Source organism: Amphiprion ocellaris, chromosome 3 (genome assembly GCF_022539595.1).
Source record: "Amphiprion ocellaris isolate individual 3 ecotype Okinawa chromosome 3, ASM2253959v1, whole genome shotgun sequence".
Taxonomy (NCBI): domain Eukaryota; kingdom Metazoa; phylum Chordata; class Actinopteri; family Pomacentridae; genus Amphiprion; species Amphiprion ocellaris.
In genome coordinates, this window is record NC_072768.1 from 13219304 (window position 1) to 13238844 (window position 19541).

A 19541-nucleotide genomic window follows, 5' to 3' on the forward strand; every position below is an offset into this window, starting at 1 on the left:
GGGCTGTGACTTAGTGTTGTTTATTCGCCCTTGTCATCTTCCTTTTTAGCTACACGAAGCAGCTTTTTTCAATGAAAAACACAGCGATACAGTTACAAAATGGCAAAGCGTGGCCAGCTATATTGTCAAAGAGTCAATGATGGAGTGTTCATTGGACGCTCATTGAAGCAGGTAATATGATTGTAAAAAAACAGCCAGGATAGTATAAAAATAGAACTGGGAACTAGCCAACAGGAGGATTTACTTTTTGGTCCATGTTTCAGACAGAACAGGAGATTGTGGCCAAAGTGGAAATGGTGAAACAGACACATATGATTGGTTGATGCTTCACCGTGTCGTTGGAGCACTGAATGAAGTTGTGGCCTGCTCAGCTTTGATTGGTAAAGCATCACATGGCAACAAGTGTCAGGCTTCGTTTTTTAGTTTCATATCACTGGCCTCCATTGAAAAAGACTTGTAGCCGTTTGCTTTCTTAACGGTAGTCTGAACACACCATTAAAAATGCCCCAGACAGACACAGTTAGCGACTAGCTAGTGAACCCTGTAGAGCATTTAGCAGCTAAAGAAGCAGAAATGTTCCCTCGGGGGTTTGTGAAGACCAAAAACAGAAACTAAAGGAGAGGAATTTTAAACTAATTGGTCAGATTGACAGAAGTGTGAATGTTGTGTTGGATATGTAAAGAGACAGCTGTTTGCTAACAGGTTCACCATGTCAAATTAAATGCGACGCTGCAATTTGTCACTGTTGTGTTCTCAGTTTATTTTTAGCCCTTAGATGGCCAAAGGTAGGCTCTTGAACTACAAGTGAGTGCAATAACATATTGTGAAAGGTCAAATTATACACTGATGAGCTAAAACATCATGACCAACCTGCCTAATATGCTGTTTGATGCCACCAAAACAGGTCGGCCCAAAGCATGGACTCAGTAAGACTTCTGAAGGTGTCCTGTGGTATCAACACCAAGATGTTGGCAGCAGATCCTTCAAAGGTCCCATATGGTGCCTCTTTTCAGCAAGTTAATCAGTCTGACATCTCCCCACAGGGTGTCTTTCAGATTTACAGCTCAAAATACTGCAAAGATGGTTAATGTCACCATAACTATAACCCCTGGTTTTAGGGCTGCTCTAGACTGGCTGTTTTGCTCTGAAAAACAATAGTCTGCTACTGCTGTTTGTTCCCGCCTCCTTCAGGAAGAAAACACTGTCTGCTTGTGTGACTGACTGCCATAGCTGCCAGTTTGAGCTGGATTACTGTCGGTTAGTTGGGTGTTGAATAGCAGGTGGCAGGCTATCTGAGGAATAGCATGGCAAGTAAATGTATATATATCTTAACAGCTTATATTTCACACTTCTATGTTTATAACCACCACAAAACACAATATAAATGGATTTTCACCATATGGGACCTTTAAGTCCTTTAAGTTGGACCCACAACAGATCAGTCGCTCAGTATTTACCACTACTGACCGTGAGCGCATGCAATGTGGCCTTTGTCAAAATTGCTCACATCTGCACATTTTCCCACATTAAACAAGTTGTCTACTAGAACCAGCTGTTCACTGAACATCTGACATATCCCAGACCTTGACATATCAGTTGTTAAAGGATAATTAACATTACTCGCTTCATCTGTGAGTGGTCCAAATGTTTTGGCACATTGGTGGAGTTTAAATCGGATAGAAAATTATCTGACAGGTAAAATAGTGGACAATGCCATTTTGAATCACTGAATTATGAATGGCCCTCATCAGCATCATAGATTGGTGTGAAAATTACTTCATCCTGCCTGTGCCAAAAGGCAGCTTAAGACCTCTTTATCAGAGTCGTTCAAGCAAAGAGTCAATAAAACACTGCAATTAGGCCTGCTCTTTTAAAATCTGAGACAGTCTAATTGACTGTGTATTCAAGTAGAACACCAGAATTCCCTCCAGCAAGTTTAATAACATTGATAAGCAGCATTATGCATAATCATAAGCTCAAAGCTCTGAAATGCAGAATGGTGTATTCTTACCATACAGTTGGATGAACAGTGTTGTCTTCAAGATTTAGTTTATGCTTCTTGCAGGCCTTTGTGTGCAGTTTGATTTATTTCCCTCAAGTGTCTCTTTGAAACTTCTAATGTTGATCAGGGGCTCAACAGTTTCATAATAACATCTTTATAATGCTCACGCCACTTGGTTGTGGAGGGCTTGCAGTGAGGAGCTGGGGATAATAATGCGGTGCAGCACATCAAACAGAGCCTGGTCAAAAAGCAAAGCACTCAATATCTCATAGGAGGGAATTTAATGGCCACTGGTTGCTCTGGGCTCTTGACCCTCTCCAAGAGGCTCCATGTTAGTCACTCTCCAGTGCTTTCCAATTGAAACCCAGCCAGACTGGTAGTAGATGAGATTTCAACGGTCTACTCAAAGCCTGGATGACTGTACCACTAGCTTCAGCTGGTCATTACACTGGTGATGCTCGGCTGATAAGAGATTGTGAAACTGGACGCTGTCGGTTTAGCCAGCTGGAGTTTTTCTGGTGTATTCAGACGTAGGGCTTTTTCACACCCGTCTGCTTATAGTGATTTCAAATGCATTGCAGACTTGTTAGATCAATAATTTATCTTGTACTTTGTCCTTTCAAGCTGCAAAAACGTAAATACATTTAGTCAAGTACTTTAGTTAAGTACAGCTTTAAGTTATCTCCTCTGTACTACATTTTTAGAGGTGAATATTGAACTTTTAACTTCACATATACTGAACAAATATAGTTACTACTTTGCCAGTTAATGAGTGGTTTATTTTTGATGTTTTAAGAACATCTGTTTACCAATAGTGAATGCAGAATTTCATGGACTCTATTTCCACAAACACCAAGTTTGGCCCTTATTGTTCCCTCATTTCTATGTATCAAAACCATTAAAAAAACAAAAGTAAGCCAGCAAACTAGGCTGAAAACCAACCACATAGCAGTTAAAGTCGGGACACAGGACATACTCGGGCTTTCTGACAGCCTGGGACACAGCTGACTTGGCCTGAGGGCAGCCAACCACACTGATTTAATATGCATTTATATACAAGGTGTCTTGTTTAACATAATGAATATCTAATCAAGCATGAGCACAGGAAAGCAATTTCAGCAAAGTAATTGAAATCCGACTTTGTTTATATGACAGAGTATTGCTCCACTCTTGGCACTCAGTCGCCCAGAGCGCTAACTCGACATTAAATCCCTTTTCAAGCATCATTTTAAAGCAAATTTGTTTTCACTCCGTATTAGCCTGTCAACCTCTGTTAAAATTGGTCTTTGTAACTGCCAAAACTCTCAAATTTGAGCAGACATGATAAAATTGTGCCTCTATTCAGTGACATTGATGAAGTTCACTTTTCATGTTGTATTATTATGGGGTGCTTACAGAATCGTGCAGTCTAAGGGATGCCTTGTCATAGCTGTGCATCTAGTGTCTCAACTGAACATCTATAATGTCTCACTGTCCTGTGCTGCCATCTAGTGTTAAGAAATTATCTTGGACACAACAAAGTGGTACTTTAAATGAATTTTATTCCTGAGTGTACAGTGAAAGAAAAAATCTCCAAAATAAGCTGATGATTTAAACTTTACCTGGAGCTCAGTATAAAACAATCAAACAGTTTGTAGCAGACATAAGTCAATATTGTGGCAGTTTCACAATAACTTCTCATGTGCCGAGTAACAAATGTGCAGACTGTTTTTTTTTTCCTTTTCAGCTGTAGATCCACAGTAACTAAACATCTGCCACTCACTTGACTCAGTCCAATAACATTTGTATTTGACTCAACAGAAAAAAAGCGGATAAAATACTTTACAAAATAGCTTTGGTGACCCATGTATATACACTGTTGCATATATAAAAGGAATAGAAAATGTTTAAATATAATCACTAGAGCTACTACAAAAACAAAGTTCAGACTATTGCACAACAGCCAGGTCAGGAGAGAGGAGTGTAGTGATCACTGCTGCAGCCGCTCAATGCTTTCAAGGTTTTCTGCGCCTGTTACAGACGACAGTCAGTCAATTGTAATCTCCAGCTGTGCCTTACAACAAAATGCTGATCTAGAAAATTGAGAGCTTACTTGGTGATCCCGTGATGCTCATATCCGGGTCCCATGTTTGATCCAGCCCTCATCTCCATGGCCATGGAGCACTGGGAAGAAACGGTATATCGTGAACCAAATCTAATTTGAAGTTTTAAATTTACCTTTATGCAAAGAGGATCATAACTTAGGGATGCATCAGCACTAATACAATAAAGATTGGTAGCTCTTCATTTCTATTTTGATGAATGCTTGCCTATGCTAAAAATGTTTGTATAAAGTTAGAGTGCTATGCAGTGACGTGGACTTGGTCGACATATGAAACCAGCCAGTAATTTTGAGCTGCCAAAACATTAGTGACATCAACTCAGTGCTGTATAAATATGGACCTTTAGCTTAGATACTCAGGCAAACTTGAGTTCATGCCATGATCTGGCTGCTTTCTCAAGATAGTGTTACACTTTATGCATCTGTGAGGTAAATTTCTGCTAGTCTCTATGTATTTCTATACAGCCCTCATGCTCAGGAATAGTTTTCATATATGGAATATGTAGACACTGATCTACTATTTATGTATGAGAATGTGTCTTTCAGATTAGAAAATAACTTTGGGTGTCTGCAACCCAGGCTTAAACCAACACACAAAAAGTTTAATTGAAACTAATCAATTTTATCATCTTACCCTTGTCTCCACATCAGTCCAAGCTCCGTCTGTTCCATCCCCACTTGCCGGGGTGCCTTCTGAAGATTTCCTCTTCCGGCTTTAGAGACAGATGTGAAATGAGAATGTTGTTAATTATTACATCTTCACACATTTGGAATTTGGCACTTGAACGAAAAATAATTACCACCCTCTTCAGAATAAACAAATATGTTAATGCAGGGTGATGAGTGTGAAATCAGTCACAATGATATTAATGTTATGATTAGTAAATTTGATATTCAAAATGTTTAATGCAACTTTACATGTAACAATAACCATTCACACATCTTAAAACTATACATAACTTATTTACAAACAGAAACGTATTAAATGATAAAGAACTATGCATTTCAATATTATTGCTGAGCCAAATTGCACGTAAACTCTATCCATAAAATCTGTCATTGTGATTTTTCTGACAGATATTGTAAATTTTTCTCTTTTTTACAGTTAAATATTATGATTAAACAACCATTTAGAATGAGAAATTTGTCAGTGCTGTAAGCTTTTCTCAAGCAGTGGAAAGTGTACTGACATTTTTTGATAAAGTAGCTCAACTTGCAAACTACATCTTCCTCCAGTCCTTGTGACCATGTAATCGATACTGTCTTTCTCAAAATGTACAAACAATTTGAATGGCCAAGAATAAAATATATTTAATTCAAGACTTGTTAGGGACAGTGGACATCATGAGTAAATGTCTGTAGCCTACTACCTTGGGACTGTGGTGAGCTCCTGTTTCAGTGTCTCGATGTCAGTAAACTGGACCGCTTGTCCTCCTCCTCTGGTTTTAATCACATCACCCTAAATAATGAAGAACAAGCATTAGGTAATAGCCAACTTTTTTTGCAGTTCATCCAGTGTTAAAACTGTAAACATGTGGTGTTATTCATGTTGATATACAGATGCAGACTTGTTTTTTAACAAATGAAGTACCGAGTTAGCAAATGCAGCACATGGTGATATTGTTTGAAATAGAAGTGATGTGTTCACACTTTACCACCACGACTAGTCTCTCCTTAGACAAGCATCGATGAGATTGACACCATTACAGACTGTAGAGTCAATTTACAGAAATAACTTTATTTTTTTATAATTGACAGATTTCTTTGAGTAAGGTAAAAACTGCTCAGAGTACCAACTGCTATGGCTACTGGTTGATTAGGGCAAAATGTGAGCTCCTCCGAGACAGGAAATAGCTAACATAAATATGTTGTCAGACTGAGTTCCGAATGATAGCATCTGCTATCAGATGGAGATATTTTCAGGTATGTTTGTAATATCCTGCTGCAGCATATCTCACCTTAATAAGTTTGGTCTTTATCTCGCCATCAGAGGCAACCTCCTGGTGTGTTAACACATATTTGTCACACTTAGACAGGGCCTTCTCGCTGGGTGCAGACACCTGGATGGCATTAGGAATGACAGGCTGCAGCACTGTTCCCAAGTCCAGGCTAGAGGTCGGCTTGTGGTCCACCCACTTCTCACCACCAGCAGAACGGGAACGACGGTGCAGCGGCCGTACTGGTGTCGTCGTCTGCTTAGATCAACCGAATAACAAATTAAAGGAGGAAATGTCCCAAAGAGGGAGAAACAAACATACAACTCAGTCAAGTTATTACAGAGCTTGGCACAAGATGTCATATGAGGATATTTTTACATGTAGAAACCTAAATCATGATCAGGGCCACCAGTTTCACTCTACAACCTCATCCTGCTGTCTATAACTAACTCACTGACCCAAGCGCTTCTCTGGAAAAGATCTAGATCAAACGGAGGGCAGCAGGCTCGCTCTTCCTCTCTATTCAAGCACATAGCTCTTCTCTTGGACCGGCTGCCTGAGGGGCCTGCTGGAGACTGGGTTCTGGTGGGTGTGCAATGGGAATGGTATTCCTGTATGCTGTCCTGAGCTGACCGCTGCTCCCATGCAGAGATAGAGCTTGCCACAGACCGAGAATTACTGGTGCTGGGGGTGGGGCAGGTGGGCCTTGGGTTCATCTCATCCTCCTCAACTCTAGTGGTACTGACTGGCTGTGAAGCTATCACTGGACTGACTTGAGGAGAATCGACACGGCACTGGGGGGCAAAGTGGAAACACCGTACATGAACAGTTAGTTACAGACACAGAAGACACACGAGAATTTTAAATATTATAGGAAGTGGTGGAATCATGTGCAGTTCATGGGGTGGAACGGCAACAAGCATCTGCACAGTCTACAGTGATCAAATACAACAGCCCTGCTAGAGATTAGAGTATTGCTTTGTGAGTAGTAATAAGTAGTCAACAATAGTTAGCAATATATTTGACAATTGTATAGTAAGAAAATGGTCAATTCATGTTCCTCAGTGTGAGAAATTACTGATATCCTGTTATTAGTGCTTGTAAATTCAATGTTGTCATGGCATTTGAAGATGTCAGCTTGGACATTTTTCACCATATTCTGATATGATATAGACTGAACAGCTGAGTCAAACAATAACTGAATAATTGATTCTGCAAATATATTAGTTAGTCCTTTTTGCAATGCAATTCAGCTCATCTCAACAGCCCCAAAAATGACAACATCTCTGTGACATTTTTCAGTATCTCAGTGGTAATTAACAGCTGTTGGACTACATTATAATGTGCAAGAAGTGTCTTCTGTGGTTGTATTGTGATTAGCAATTTTTGTCAGGATGGTTATCAGATTTACACAGAGGTAGATAGATGTTACCTTTGAAAGGACAGAATTCTGTTCAACTGTTCATGTAGTCTAACAATATTTAGCAACATAAATGAAACAGAAGCTAAGCATTATGAACATAACATACAGGAAGAGGTGACGGGGAGGCAGATCTCTTTGCCGGGAGGCGTTCCTCTCTGGAAGGTCGCTTAGGCTGCGTCTGACGCGGTGGAGGTTCGGGACGTCCTGGAGTCTTGCTCTCTGTAACAATGGCTTTGAGCTGCTTCAGCTTTTCGTCTTTCACCCAGAGCTTGTTTTGCATCTCAAGCTGCATCGCATTAACGCGTCTCTCCTGCACAACAATAGCATTATTGTCCAAGTGCAACAATCACAAATCATTATTGATTAAAGTGATAAAAACATAATAATCCAAGGAGGCAAAAAAGTGTGTTTGTTAAATGACTACAGTAAGCAAAATATTACCAATTCTGTAATTTCTGTTATGAAAATAAAAACTCACACATTCTTTCTCCCATTTGTGCTGAGTGTCTGAGACCACGCCGTGCAGGCGCTGCTCCATGCGTCTCTTCTCAGACAGTTCCCTGTGCAGCCTCTGTTCTCTGGTTTCCAACTCCTGCTGCATTGAGCGCTTGTCATCCTCATAGATTTTTGTTGTTTTTTGCAGAATGTCAATCTGGAAGAGTGCAATGTGAGACATTTAATACAACTAAACTATCCACTAGCCAGCACTCTTAGGGAGACTTAAATATTTTTATTTCCCACCTTATGTTCTTGCATCTTGTTTTTCTTCTCCAAACGTTCCATCTCTGCCTTGTTGTTCTGGATGATTTTGTCTCTCTCTGCCAGTTTGCCATTTTGTTCATGGATAAAGTTGTCTTTGGAAATGAGGTTGGCATCCAGTTCCTGAAGCATAGACTTCATCATGTTGGCTAAAATAACACGAGGGAGAGGAAAGGTGAGCCAAGATAAGAAATCCAACTTTTCAAAAAACCCCACCTGTCAAAGCCACCAAATAACAGCTGGACTAAAATGTGAGCAGACACCTGCTTTGTTGTAGTCTTCAATCATCTTCTGTCTGATCCTGTGTCTGTTCTCCAGAGCTTCAATCAGTCGTGGCAGGGTGATGTCGTCATGTGGGTCAGTGAGCTCAGAGGAGGGGAGAGGTGGGAGGCTGTGCACCATGTAGTTTATAACGGATGGCACATCTACAAAAACACAATAAACACAACTTCTTAAATTCATTGTTATTATAAGCATACAGAATATATTCTATGGATGAAACATCTCTACAAAATTATTGTCCAAAGGCAATGCTATGTATATTTATCGAAATTACTTTAAAAAGTTGGGCTGTCTTTGAAATAAAGTCAGTATGCATTAAGCGCTTGATAGAAGTGTGTACAGGACTGGCTAATAAACTGAAGCAATAAGTATCACCACAGCAGTTACTTATCCTAAAAATCATAAATGAAAAAAAAACAAAACAAAAAAAAAATCTCTCAATACATGAATCCACTACTCCATATTGATTCTCTGTGTAATATTAAAATTAGAAATTTCAATGTGTGGCTGTGGTTTGACATGTTTTATTTACATACCTTAGTGTTCAGATGTAATGTTTTCACTTCTTTATCATTCTGAATCCACTAATTGCACTGTCATTTAAATATAACAGTGTTTTTAGATATTAATTATGCCTGCCTGTGATGCCATTATATAAAAATAGTATCCAACTATTACCCCTGTCTACTGGACCGCCACGCTCCTCCAGCCGACGAGACAGCTCCTCTTTAAATGCCTGGTTTCTGTGACGACGGCCTGGAGTGAAGCCACAGATGGGTCTGTCCACTGGCCGAGCCACTTCCACCTCCTGGGTCATCTCAGCAAACCGCATCACCAGCTGCACAAACAGAGCATGTCTTGGATGTCAGATGAAAGGAAATTTACAAGTTCATTCAACGATGAAGTCCAAGTGTGGGATGAACTTACCAAGGTTTCCTCGTAATCGTCAGCCTTGGGATTCACACAAACAACCATCCTGACTTTTCCTTCCCCATCAAAGTAGTTTTTAAACAGGTGGGTTACTTTGGAGTCTCTGTAGGGGACCATCTATAAGAGAAAACTTAAATTACCTACATGATTCATTAGTGAATGTAATTAAAGAGCCTCTATTATGTACATTAACAGGTCTGCAGAGACGGTAACTGGGGCTGACCTGCCCTTCATCCAGCCTTGTACCTGTCCAGGGTCATGAAGCGGCCAGGTAACATCTCTGCAGACCCCTCACACCTCTCATACAAACTCTTTAAACTCCTCCTGTCTGTATGCCAAAACCACTAGACACAGAGACAATTTCTTTCCCAAGGCTGTTACTCTGATGAACCCTTACTAGTCACAAAGACTCAGAAAGTAGAGTTTAGTAGCCCACACCTATGCATATTTGCACTACTTTAAATTGTACACCTGCCTAAACAACCCAGCCACTTTGCATACAAACTGACAATGCTGCTATTTATGGGTGTTTATACTGCTCTTATTTTTATTGTTCTAGGTTATTTCTTTACTACTCAACCTCTACCTTATTTTTAGTACTTAGTCCCCCCTCGGATTACTGTATCCACAGAGCTAAGATTCACCAGAGCCACATTCCTTGTTTGCATGTTCTAACTTGGCCAGTAAAGTTGATTCTGATTCACAGGTTCAGAATTTTATTTTGGGGATCTCTTAGAATATGTTTACTTGCTGTAATAAAAAAACTATTTATTTTTTTCTTATACTGTACTTAGTTGCAGCCCCTTTTCTAACCCTCTGTCTGAAATAATTAGTTTTAGCTCCTGTCTCCTTTAGGCATCCTTCCCAAAAATCCCAGTTTGTTCTGACTGGTCAGATGGACCAACAAAAGTGAGGCCATGCTGGTTTCACATCATAGCCCTGGATCTACGAGTATAACAATATAGTCCTAACAATAAGAGTTCTAGTGACAAAATATTGGTGGACTGCGAGTAAGCTGCTCATTCTTAGTAAATAAACAACAAGTATGTGATATGTGAAGGACCGGTAAAAACACTAAATGACAGACAGAAACACAAAAGGCATATTTTGGATTCTTTAAAGTTCAGCTCCAGAAGTATTTTGACAACACATACCCTGTTTGTGCCACACATTTGGTTCTCTCGAAGTATCTCAATGCATGTCCGCAGATTCAGCAAAGACTGGTTAATGTTACCTGAAAGGTAAAATGTTGTTAAATCTCTCATGAACCTCAGCAGACATTAAAACTTAATCCTGATGTCATCAACAAACCTGCTTCCCGTATACGAGTGCCTTCTGCCCCTGTCCTGCCAGTACGCTCACTTCCAGCCAGATCCACCAGGCACAGCTGACTGACACTCACCTGGTTCTTATCCTGACAATCAAAATGAGAAACAGACTGTCAAATACAATTTATCCAAGTGAGAATTACAAACCTGCATTCAACTCTAGAGCCAGAAATTTGGCTTCATTGTGAGCTCACCTGGAGAATGTTGTTGCCGTCTGCATCTAGAGGAGCCTGAGCCATTTTAATAATGAACACACTGTGTGAGCGACTGGACTCTCTGTTCAGACGGGTGTTTGCAACCTTCCTCTTCTTTTGACCTGGAAAAAAACAGAACAGGCAACTTTCAGACCACACTGATTTACCGAGAGCATAGTCATGGTCAATTAAAATTTAATTTTAAGCACTAAAGTATAGATTTCCTGTTAATTCTTTCAGCTCCTCTATAACCTGCTCAGAGAGAAGATTAACTGCAGTCATTTCCTGGACAGAGGCGACCCGGAGGCCGACAATTCCAGGTCAGTCTCATCTACAGTCATCAGTGCAGTGATTTAAAACAAACAAAAAAAACCCCATTTTCAGTCCCTTCCCTTTATTTGGACCCCCCTCTTACAGCAACTCACCTCTCCAGAACACTTGAAAAGCCTCCTCAGCAGACTTGACTTCGACCTCCATACAACCAGCCACGTACATGTTGTGATTCTGATCCTCTCTGAGGATTTTAGACTGAGGAGGTCTATGTTGAGAAAACAAACATTATTCCCTGAAGACATGGAACTGAGGTTTCCATGTAACTAATGTTGAGTATCAAGCATTGAACAGGGGTGAGGCAGGGTATGCAATGTCGCTTGATTCCAGCCACAAAAAGTAATCAGTTACAATCGTCAAGCGCCATACAGAGTAACACACAGAGGTAAGGACATTCAAGAGCTTTGCCATGACAAAGACTACAAGCAGCAGGGGGATATGTAAGGATTATTAAAACTAAAGGAACACTCATCAACACTGGAGACGTTACCTGGTGTAGCCTGCAATCAGCGGCTCTGTTAGTCATGTTTTTACACAGGAGTGGGTATTGTCATATTACCAGTATGTTTTTAGTACTTCCCAAATAAGTCAACAGCGGGTAGTATAGTAAATTAAAAAAATTTGCATGAGGTACCTGCTCAGATTTAAAATTCTGCATGGCTTATTCTTTGAACAGACAATTTTACTTAAATGGTAATTTTTCCAGTTCTAGAGTTGCCTGCATTTACATTTTTTGTTTTAGAACTTTGGCTTTAGGAACTAAAACTTTTGTCTTGCTTTGAAATTTACTTAAACAAGAACTAATTAATTAAGGTTTTGCCAGGTGCTATTAATTTATGTTATGTTTATATTTTTTATGATTTCTTTCATTGACTTTTCCAGCCATATTCTGCTTTGTCTTGTTGTTATAAAAACAGAAAAGGGGATTTGTCAAACATGTTTATACTTCTCACAGTAAAGCACTGATTGTGATCCTATTGATTACAGGTCTGAGTCATAAGTTTTAGACTGACAAATAAACCAAAAAAATAGATAACAGCATCGTTTTGGTATCTGTACTGAAACCCTAGTTTCACATTAGCAGTGGTATAAAAATGTTTAGTACAATACCCAGTCCTATGTTTGTGTAGTTTTTGCAAGAACTGATTTTAGATTTGACAGATTTGTGTAACTTTACAAACATCTCAAGCATTGACAAGGTTCCATTTACAAATTTGACTGCATGATTGTGTTCAACAGACAAAGTTCAGCTAAATCAATCTACTCTGATGTCTGATGGACGAATATTCACTGGTCACATACATGAACTCAGTGTTCTGGCGCACAGGTGTGCCTCCACCATTCCACCTAGTAAAAAGAAAGGACAATAATTTTGTCTTCTAGCTTCTCTTTCATGTAAAGAATAAATGCCAAGAACCACAGTGATAAACAGTTTTATGTTCAGTTACTGTCAACAGATAAGACACGATGCTTATCATCCTTTCATTTTATGCAAATGCATATATCTGAATTATATACCTTTCACTTTACATTTCTGTGGACTTACTTTGGCTTGATTGCATCTTCCTGAGTTTCCTCCAAGAGATCATAGATGTAGTTGTTGTAGATTTCAATGTAGGAGACGAAGATGCTGTAGCTGTTGTCCTCATCCACACCATCTGCTTTATAAGCCTCGTCTGGCTTGATCATGTCAGCAATCTCAGGATCAAGCTTTTGTCTAAAATTAAAGTAGGAAAATTTAGAGATTACATACATATCATTCATCTTGCTTCAGAACACTATGCTTTACCTGGACTCAGTATTCTATCTTCATACAGTGCAACACCAACAGTTGTTGAAGTTTATTGCAAGTCATACTGTGTAGTGGGTCTAATAAAATCTCAGTCTGTGTCAGACTGTGTGATATCAACTGGAAGCCTGCCAGAATAAGCAAATGTGTGGTGTATTGTAGTGCTACAATATAAGCAGAGAAAAAATGAGAGCTTGAGCATGTCGTCAATTTGTATCATCCATCTGTCCCTCTCTTATGTTTAGAAAATACAGCAATGTTAGGTTTCCTTTTTTAGCAGTCACAGATTTTTTTCCTTTTACATGTACATTACCAGTCAAAACTTTGGACACATTTTCTCATTCAGTGGTTTTTATTTATTTTATACATTGTAGATAAATACTGAAGACATCAAAACTATAAAAGAATACATATGGAGTTAAGTTGTAAACAAAAAAGTGTTCATCTTCAGTATTAATCTACAATGTAGAAAATAATACAAATAAATAAAAAGCATTGAATGGAAGGTGTGTCCAAACTTTTGACTGGTGGTGTACAAGATGTTGGGCAGGCCAGTATATTTTGCATCAATTCATGTCGTACTCTAGTTTGTAGACAAGACCCATGGTTCCAGTCACACTGTAAGAACTTAGTAAATTTCTCTCTTAATTTTTCCATATGCCATCTTGGGTCACCCAAATGCCAAACCAGTCAGCAGGTACATAAGTCTCATCATGTGATATAATAATACCATTTTGCATTAATGACCACAGGTTTCATTGCATTTCTCTTGCAACTGTCAACTTACATTTCAGACAGCCTAAAATTGAAAAGTGCAAAGGTGTCTTTACCTAGACGAAGGTGTCTTAGGAACAGTCACGTTTCCCCGCCTTTGGCGCTCCAACAAAGCATCAACTTCACTCTGAACCTCCATGCCATTTTTATCATCCGTTTTAAAAACCTGAACAAACAGAATGCATTACATTAGATAAATACTATACATACTCAAATTATAGACAAATTATCTGGGTACAAAACATAATCAACACCATTTTTGGCTGCTACTCTCTTACATATCTTTCGGCCTGGTAGGGACCAATACTGTTGAAGATCATGTTGAGGGAGCGAGGTAGAAGTCCTCCCTGGCCTGGAGAGCCAGTCATGGTAAATGTCTTCCCACTCCCTGTCACCCCGTACGTAAACAGGAGACCTGCAACAAACAGTGAGCGAATCAACCTCCAATAATAAACTCAAAGCCAAACTGCTCCTGAGTGCTGGCATGCTTAAATTCATAAAATCTCAGAAAGCAAAACAGAATTTCTTATGTGAGGTAAATGACTCGGCCAGATGGCTGTGCCTTAACTGTTACTGTATATATATATATAAAAAACATTCCTGACATATTTCTGTAGTTGCCTGTGCTCTTACCATTTTTTCCACGGATGAGATCATCGACAAGCGGTTTGGCCACATACTCAAAGAGCTCCATCTGAGCTACTGAGACTCCAAACACTTTTTTAAAGGAGTACTGTGTCTATGAGGCAAAAGAGAATCATAATATAAGATTAATCCTGGCATTATCACATAATTTCCTGTCTTTTGGCAATTCACATAAAGGTTAAAACCATCAATATGTTAATTAATTTTTCAACACTTTTTATTTTTTCAGCCTTTCTGTGATACTCAGGGTCCTACCAAAGAGTACATCATTAAACAGGCTTTGATGAATATACCTTGAATGCTTCCACATGGAGTGTCCAAGAAACATCCTATATGAGCGCTAATACCACTTCAGCTACTTCAAGGAGCAGCTGCAGCTCTAATATTAGCTGCTTCTGTGTACCTGAACTCCAAACTAAATAGATTAGATATACCTTCTGGCCTGAGAACACCTTGAAATCCCTCCAGGAGAGCTGGAGGACATAGCTAGAGAACTGAGATAAGTGGCAGTAGATTCCTAAACCTCTGAGGCATTCCCTGGATGATAAGACTGCATTTTTGAGTAATATATTCAGTCACAGATAAATACAAATTTGGTGCCTTAGTGAGTACTTGAAGCAGCGGGATGATGTATGTGGGATTGACCCTAAATAACCTGCAGTGCCATAGTGATGAAGGAAAGTCATGCAGTCGAACTGTGTCATTCAACAATGTGTGTTTTAATTATTATTATTATTATTATTTTTTTAATAATAAGCTATATCAGGCTGTGGTCACATAGACAATATTTAATGTGTATCTACATGTATCCTATCTTGTTACCCCACACAACCAACAGTGAAACTTGTTAGAGGCTAATAACATACTCATTTAACTGGACGTACATCCAGTAACTACTATTTTTCCAGCAAAACTTTTTTTAAGAATCTTTTCTCTGTGGCTGTTGTTCCCATACTGCTGTATTTTAACAGCACAGCCATCCTTCATTCAACCAGGTGTTTAGGACCAGCCAGAAAATGTTTACACTAATTTTGTTCAAATTCAAAGATTTCACATAACTGTCAGCAAAAAGTACATAGACAGTATAAAAATGTATCCATTTTATTTTGTAAATAATTAATGTATTTGTGAATGATTTCATTAGTTTAAATGTGTATAATTTAGGTTTAGCTGTGGATTTAATTGAAGCTATCACACAGATTCTTGAAGAGTCTGGTTTAAAACTAATTTGAACAGAGTGGTGTGAGACTGAAAACAAGTTGACTGAGACAGACTCAGAACCTGCAGCCAAAAGAAAGAAACTGCAAAACTAAAAGCTGAATGAACGTAGCGTGATGTCTCAATTAGGCGGATGTCCCAGGTGAAACAAGAACACCTTCGCCGGAACAGCCGTACATGTATTTATCTTAGATAATTTTACTCGTTATTGTTTTATGAGCTTTATCAACAATTAAAACTTTAGAAATCGCTTCAGATATCTAATCAGCTGAGGGTCACACAAAAAGCTTGTTATACTGTGTATATGACTTTCCATGTACTTAAAGAAATAGTACGAGTAAGTGCCCAAAATGTGTTGTAGTGTTAAAGCACAAGTCCTCAAACATTACAAAACACAAGCAGCTGTACAACTTTCAAATTTACCATTTAAGTCAAACTGTCTGCTACTGTGTATGGGTCAATGTATAATTGCAGGACTTTTTGTAACATAGTTGACAGGTATCATAGTTGATATTTTTGCTGTTTTCAGACCTAAAATCAACATGGCCACCTATAACCAAACACCACATGGAATTTTTACAGAAAGATTCTTCTAAATATTATATATGCAATTGAGTAAAATTGAAAGTTATTTATAAGGATAATGTAGTAAACCTGCTGACATGCGATAAATCCACACTTGACTCACACACTACTTTATATTCATTAACTAGGAAAGCCTTGGAGTCTTGCCAGTCTTTTCTTCAGGAGGAAATGACATCATGTGGAGCAGGTCATGTGATCTGGAATTAACACACTTACTTGAGAAATGTTTTTGTAGAGGGTAACTTAGTTGAAAGTGATTTCTTGGACACAGATACAATTTGTTATTTTCCCATATAAAATTTGATACATTGCCAAAAAAGAAATATCTGTCATGATTATCTCAACTTAATAAAAAGAATACAATCAAAACTATTTTTGAATAAGCTCATTTATTACTGTTTAGCTAATTAGAAGGTGGTTCTTATTAAATTTGGACGGGTATTTAGTTGACATTTTAGTGATATCCAGTTATTTGTTATTAATAAGTGATTGTTTCCATAATAAATAATTATGGAATTTTTAAAGACATGATCATAATGAATGTAAAAAAAAAAAAATTTAATTACTTTTAATAAAAATGCATGCAAGATATATCCCATGGAGTTCAAAAGTCCCTCAATTATATATTGACCCGTATGTTTAGCATTAGTTTTGTTTTTTTCTGGTGGATTTTCTAACAGTAAGAAAAACACAGAGTACCAGCAAACTTATTCTGTTCTCCCAAACTGCCCCTGGTTCACTACTAGAGCTCTTACCTCTTTATATTCTCCATTGCGGTTGGTTTTAAAGCCTTCAGGGGCGTGCAGCTGGATGGTGGTGCTGCTGATCACCTCAATGCAGCACTCCTCGTCCTCCGCACCCAGAGGCCGCACACGACAGTACACCTGAGGAGCAAAAAAAAAAGTAAATCAGATGTACTCCAACTGCATCAGGTTCTTTAATAGCGCCTGAATAACTGATGATCAAATCCGTAACAAACTGCTGTACCATGACACCACAATCAGCCAGATATTCACTTATAACAGCATTACAGTAAAGACTGTGTTGTTAGTGAGTTAACCTGCTCCAGTGACACTCACCCCAACAGGGTCTTTCTGGCTGTTGGGAGGCTTTTTTGGAGGAGGCCTGCGAGGCGTTTTACCCTTCCTGGAGAAAAAAGGAGTTTACATTTCATTGTTAGAGTTAGCTATTTATGACAGTGAGCAGTGATAATGGCTGAACAAAGCCTCTGCCTAGAGGCTAACTAGCCCCCGGCTAACGGTAAAGCTAAGCTACTCAAATCGATAACTCTGTAAACTCAGGATTTAGCAACAACTTACATGTAGGTAGTGTAGTTTGAACGTGATACATGAAATATTAATCCGTACTCACGCTTGTCTGTTCATTGTTTCGGGGTGCCTGTTTCGGTTACGGTGTTTCTGTTGCTCCAATTTTGAATCTTCCCTCCGCCTCAAACCAGGCGACGTTTTCAAAACGAGCCGGCAGCAGCCAATTACATTTTACAACGACGACCACGTGATCCTGCCCTCACTGCCCATCTTTTTACGGAAACAAAACTGTAAAATATGTGGAAGTCAACAGAGATACTGATAAAATACCTCAGCAATGGGTTTTAATACAGCAGGTAGACTCGCCTTAGATACCAGTTACCAATAGATACCAAACAACAACAGTAAATACACTACTGGAATTCTCACAGTGAGGATATTTGTTTTAGATAATGAGAAATATTTCAGTGCAGGAATTTATCTCAGTTTGATGTTTCCAATACATATAGTCTGTTTATTAAAACATATTTTAAAGTGATTGATTTTAAATCTATACTAGAGATTATATTGTTTTTATTAGTGACAGTGGTTGTCAGATTTACACTTTCCCAGGTCAGCTAGGGAAAAACATTTCACAGAAGAGCAAAGATTTCTGATTGTTCCACTGAATTAGTCTAAATTATGTTACACACTTGAGAAGAAGAAAATGAACAGTCAGTGGCCTTAAGTCCAGCTGAAGGTTTATTGTACACTAGACAGCGAGGACAAGCAAATAAAGCCAAACCAGTTGTCCCAAAATACATGAACTTAAATACAATTCTTTACCCCTTTCAACATGCATCAAAGGTTTCCCCAAAGTATGATTATCATCCGATTCTCACTTCCAGTCACAAACTGCATTGCCAGCTAAATGTTTGCCATATTGTGGTCTTGACAATATCCAGATTAATTGTTCTGCCTTACATAAGATACTTTATTTATGTTTTTAACATTTAGCTTCTTCTGCTTTTCTACTTATGTTGTTTGTTTTGATGCTGTTGTTGTGAACTCAGAGCTTTCTACCTGAGTGGAGCTACAGAGACACCCAGTGGCTGAACGGAGGAACTGCAGCTCCACAGGTCAGTTCAGATCAGATCAGCAGCACCTGGTTCACACAGAAACATCATGTTTCTTGATGTATATCAGGCTCCAGGTGGTTAGAATATACTTGACTTGTTCATTTGAAATGTTTTCCTCAAAACTCAACCAGCTTTATTGGAGTAAATCATCACAAAGTTGATGTTATGCTCAGATAATACCAAAGAGGAGGTTTATGTTTTCTCTGCTTGAGGCTTAGAGCAGTAAAAAAAATAGCAAATTTGAGGCTCTTACAGATGAATAATTATGAAAAATCTCATCTGTTGTCAATCGTGTTAGCACCGTCTGCAAAGATGAAGGCAGATAGAAGCACAAATGGGTGGTAATCAAGAAACATATTACCAAAAAAGATCACTAGAATAAGCACAGATTATTTTTTGATGAAGTCACATTGTGATAAAAAACTCAATTAAATTTTGATGATGCTGTGAAAACATGGTAATTTAAGAAAAATAGGAGAAGTACATCTAATGAATCACTGTAACCAAGAACAGAGTTGAGGAGCTTGTATTTTGAGAATTTGTAAGTTTGTGTGTCAATAATTCATGTATGTTAGTATATTGTCCAAAAAGGAATTAAAACATCACTTTTTGGTATGTCGCCTTAACCCATTCATGCATGAATTATGATAACCTCAGTCAGGATTTTTTTCCCCCAATTGTTTTTATTCATCTTTAGGCATGGAAAACAAGGTTTGAACTTTATTTTATTTTGATGTGGCTGTGGTGGCAGAGGAGACGATCGTTCTTGCTGACATAAGAGGTGTGGTCACTGGTTAGGCCACTGCAGCATTAAATTATCTGCTGCAAAGAGAAAGAGAATAAAAGGAGACAAAGTAT

The 19541-nt window shown here is 38.6% G+C and overlaps 1 protein-coding gene and 1 non-coding gene across 6 annotated transcripts; both read right to left on the bottom strand.

The window, feature by feature from the left end:
- Positions 1 to 3526: 3526 nt before the first annotated feature.
- On the bottom strand, positions 3527 to 17792 carry kif23 (kinesin family member 23). 5 transcript variants are annotated; one of them, XM_023277215.3, is made up of 24 exons: positions 17669 to 17792; positions 17377 to 17443; positions 17053 to 17181; positions 14483 to 14588; positions 14128 to 14264; positions 13906 to 14015; positions 12833 to 13003; positions 12589 to 12633; positions 11382 to 11494; positions 10957 to 11078; positions 10746 to 10848; positions 10589 to 10668; positions 9432 to 9551; positions 9183 to 9342; positions 8486 to 8647; positions 8205 to 8371; positions 7942 to 8115; positions 7570 to 7773; positions 6499 to 6834; positions 6062 to 6295; positions 5474 to 5562; positions 4738 to 4816; positions 4095 to 4165; positions 3527 to 4012 (listed from the first exon to the last, which is right to left on the bottom strand). In XM_023277215.3, exons 1-24 carry the CDS (start codon positions 17680 to 17682, stop codon positions 3997 to 3999), a joined length of 3009 nt encoding a protein of 1002 aa, XP_023132983.1. In that variant the 5' UTR covers positions 17683 to 17792; the 3' UTR covers positions 3527 to 3996. The 5 variants fall into 5 exon arrangements, with proteins under 5 accessions (XP_023132983.1, XP_035807295.1, XP_023132984.1 ...); XM_035951402.2 differs by having other exon boundaries at positions 17617 to 17702; XM_023277216.3 differs by lacking the exon at positions 12589 to 12633.
- Positions 11209 to 11305, bottom strand: LOC111573202 (Z30 small nucleolar RNA). Its single transcript, XR_002746523.1, has one exon. It is a non-coding gene; the product is annotated as a Z30 small nucleolar RNA (small nucleolar RNA).
- Positions 17793 to 19541: the final 1749 nt, after the last annotated feature.

Bases quoted from the DNA above. Each gene is read 5' to 3' on its own strand.
- kif23 (XM_023277215.3), bottom strand. The intron at 14,016-14,127 runs GTAAGAGAGTAG...CTGTTTGTTCAG, and splicing joins CCTACCAGGCCGAAAGATAT to GTTTTTAAAACGGATGATAA. The intron at 8,372-8,485 runs GTGTCTGCTCAC...GTGTTATTTTAG, and splicing joins TGAAGACTACAACAAAGCAG to CCAACATGATGAAGTCTATG.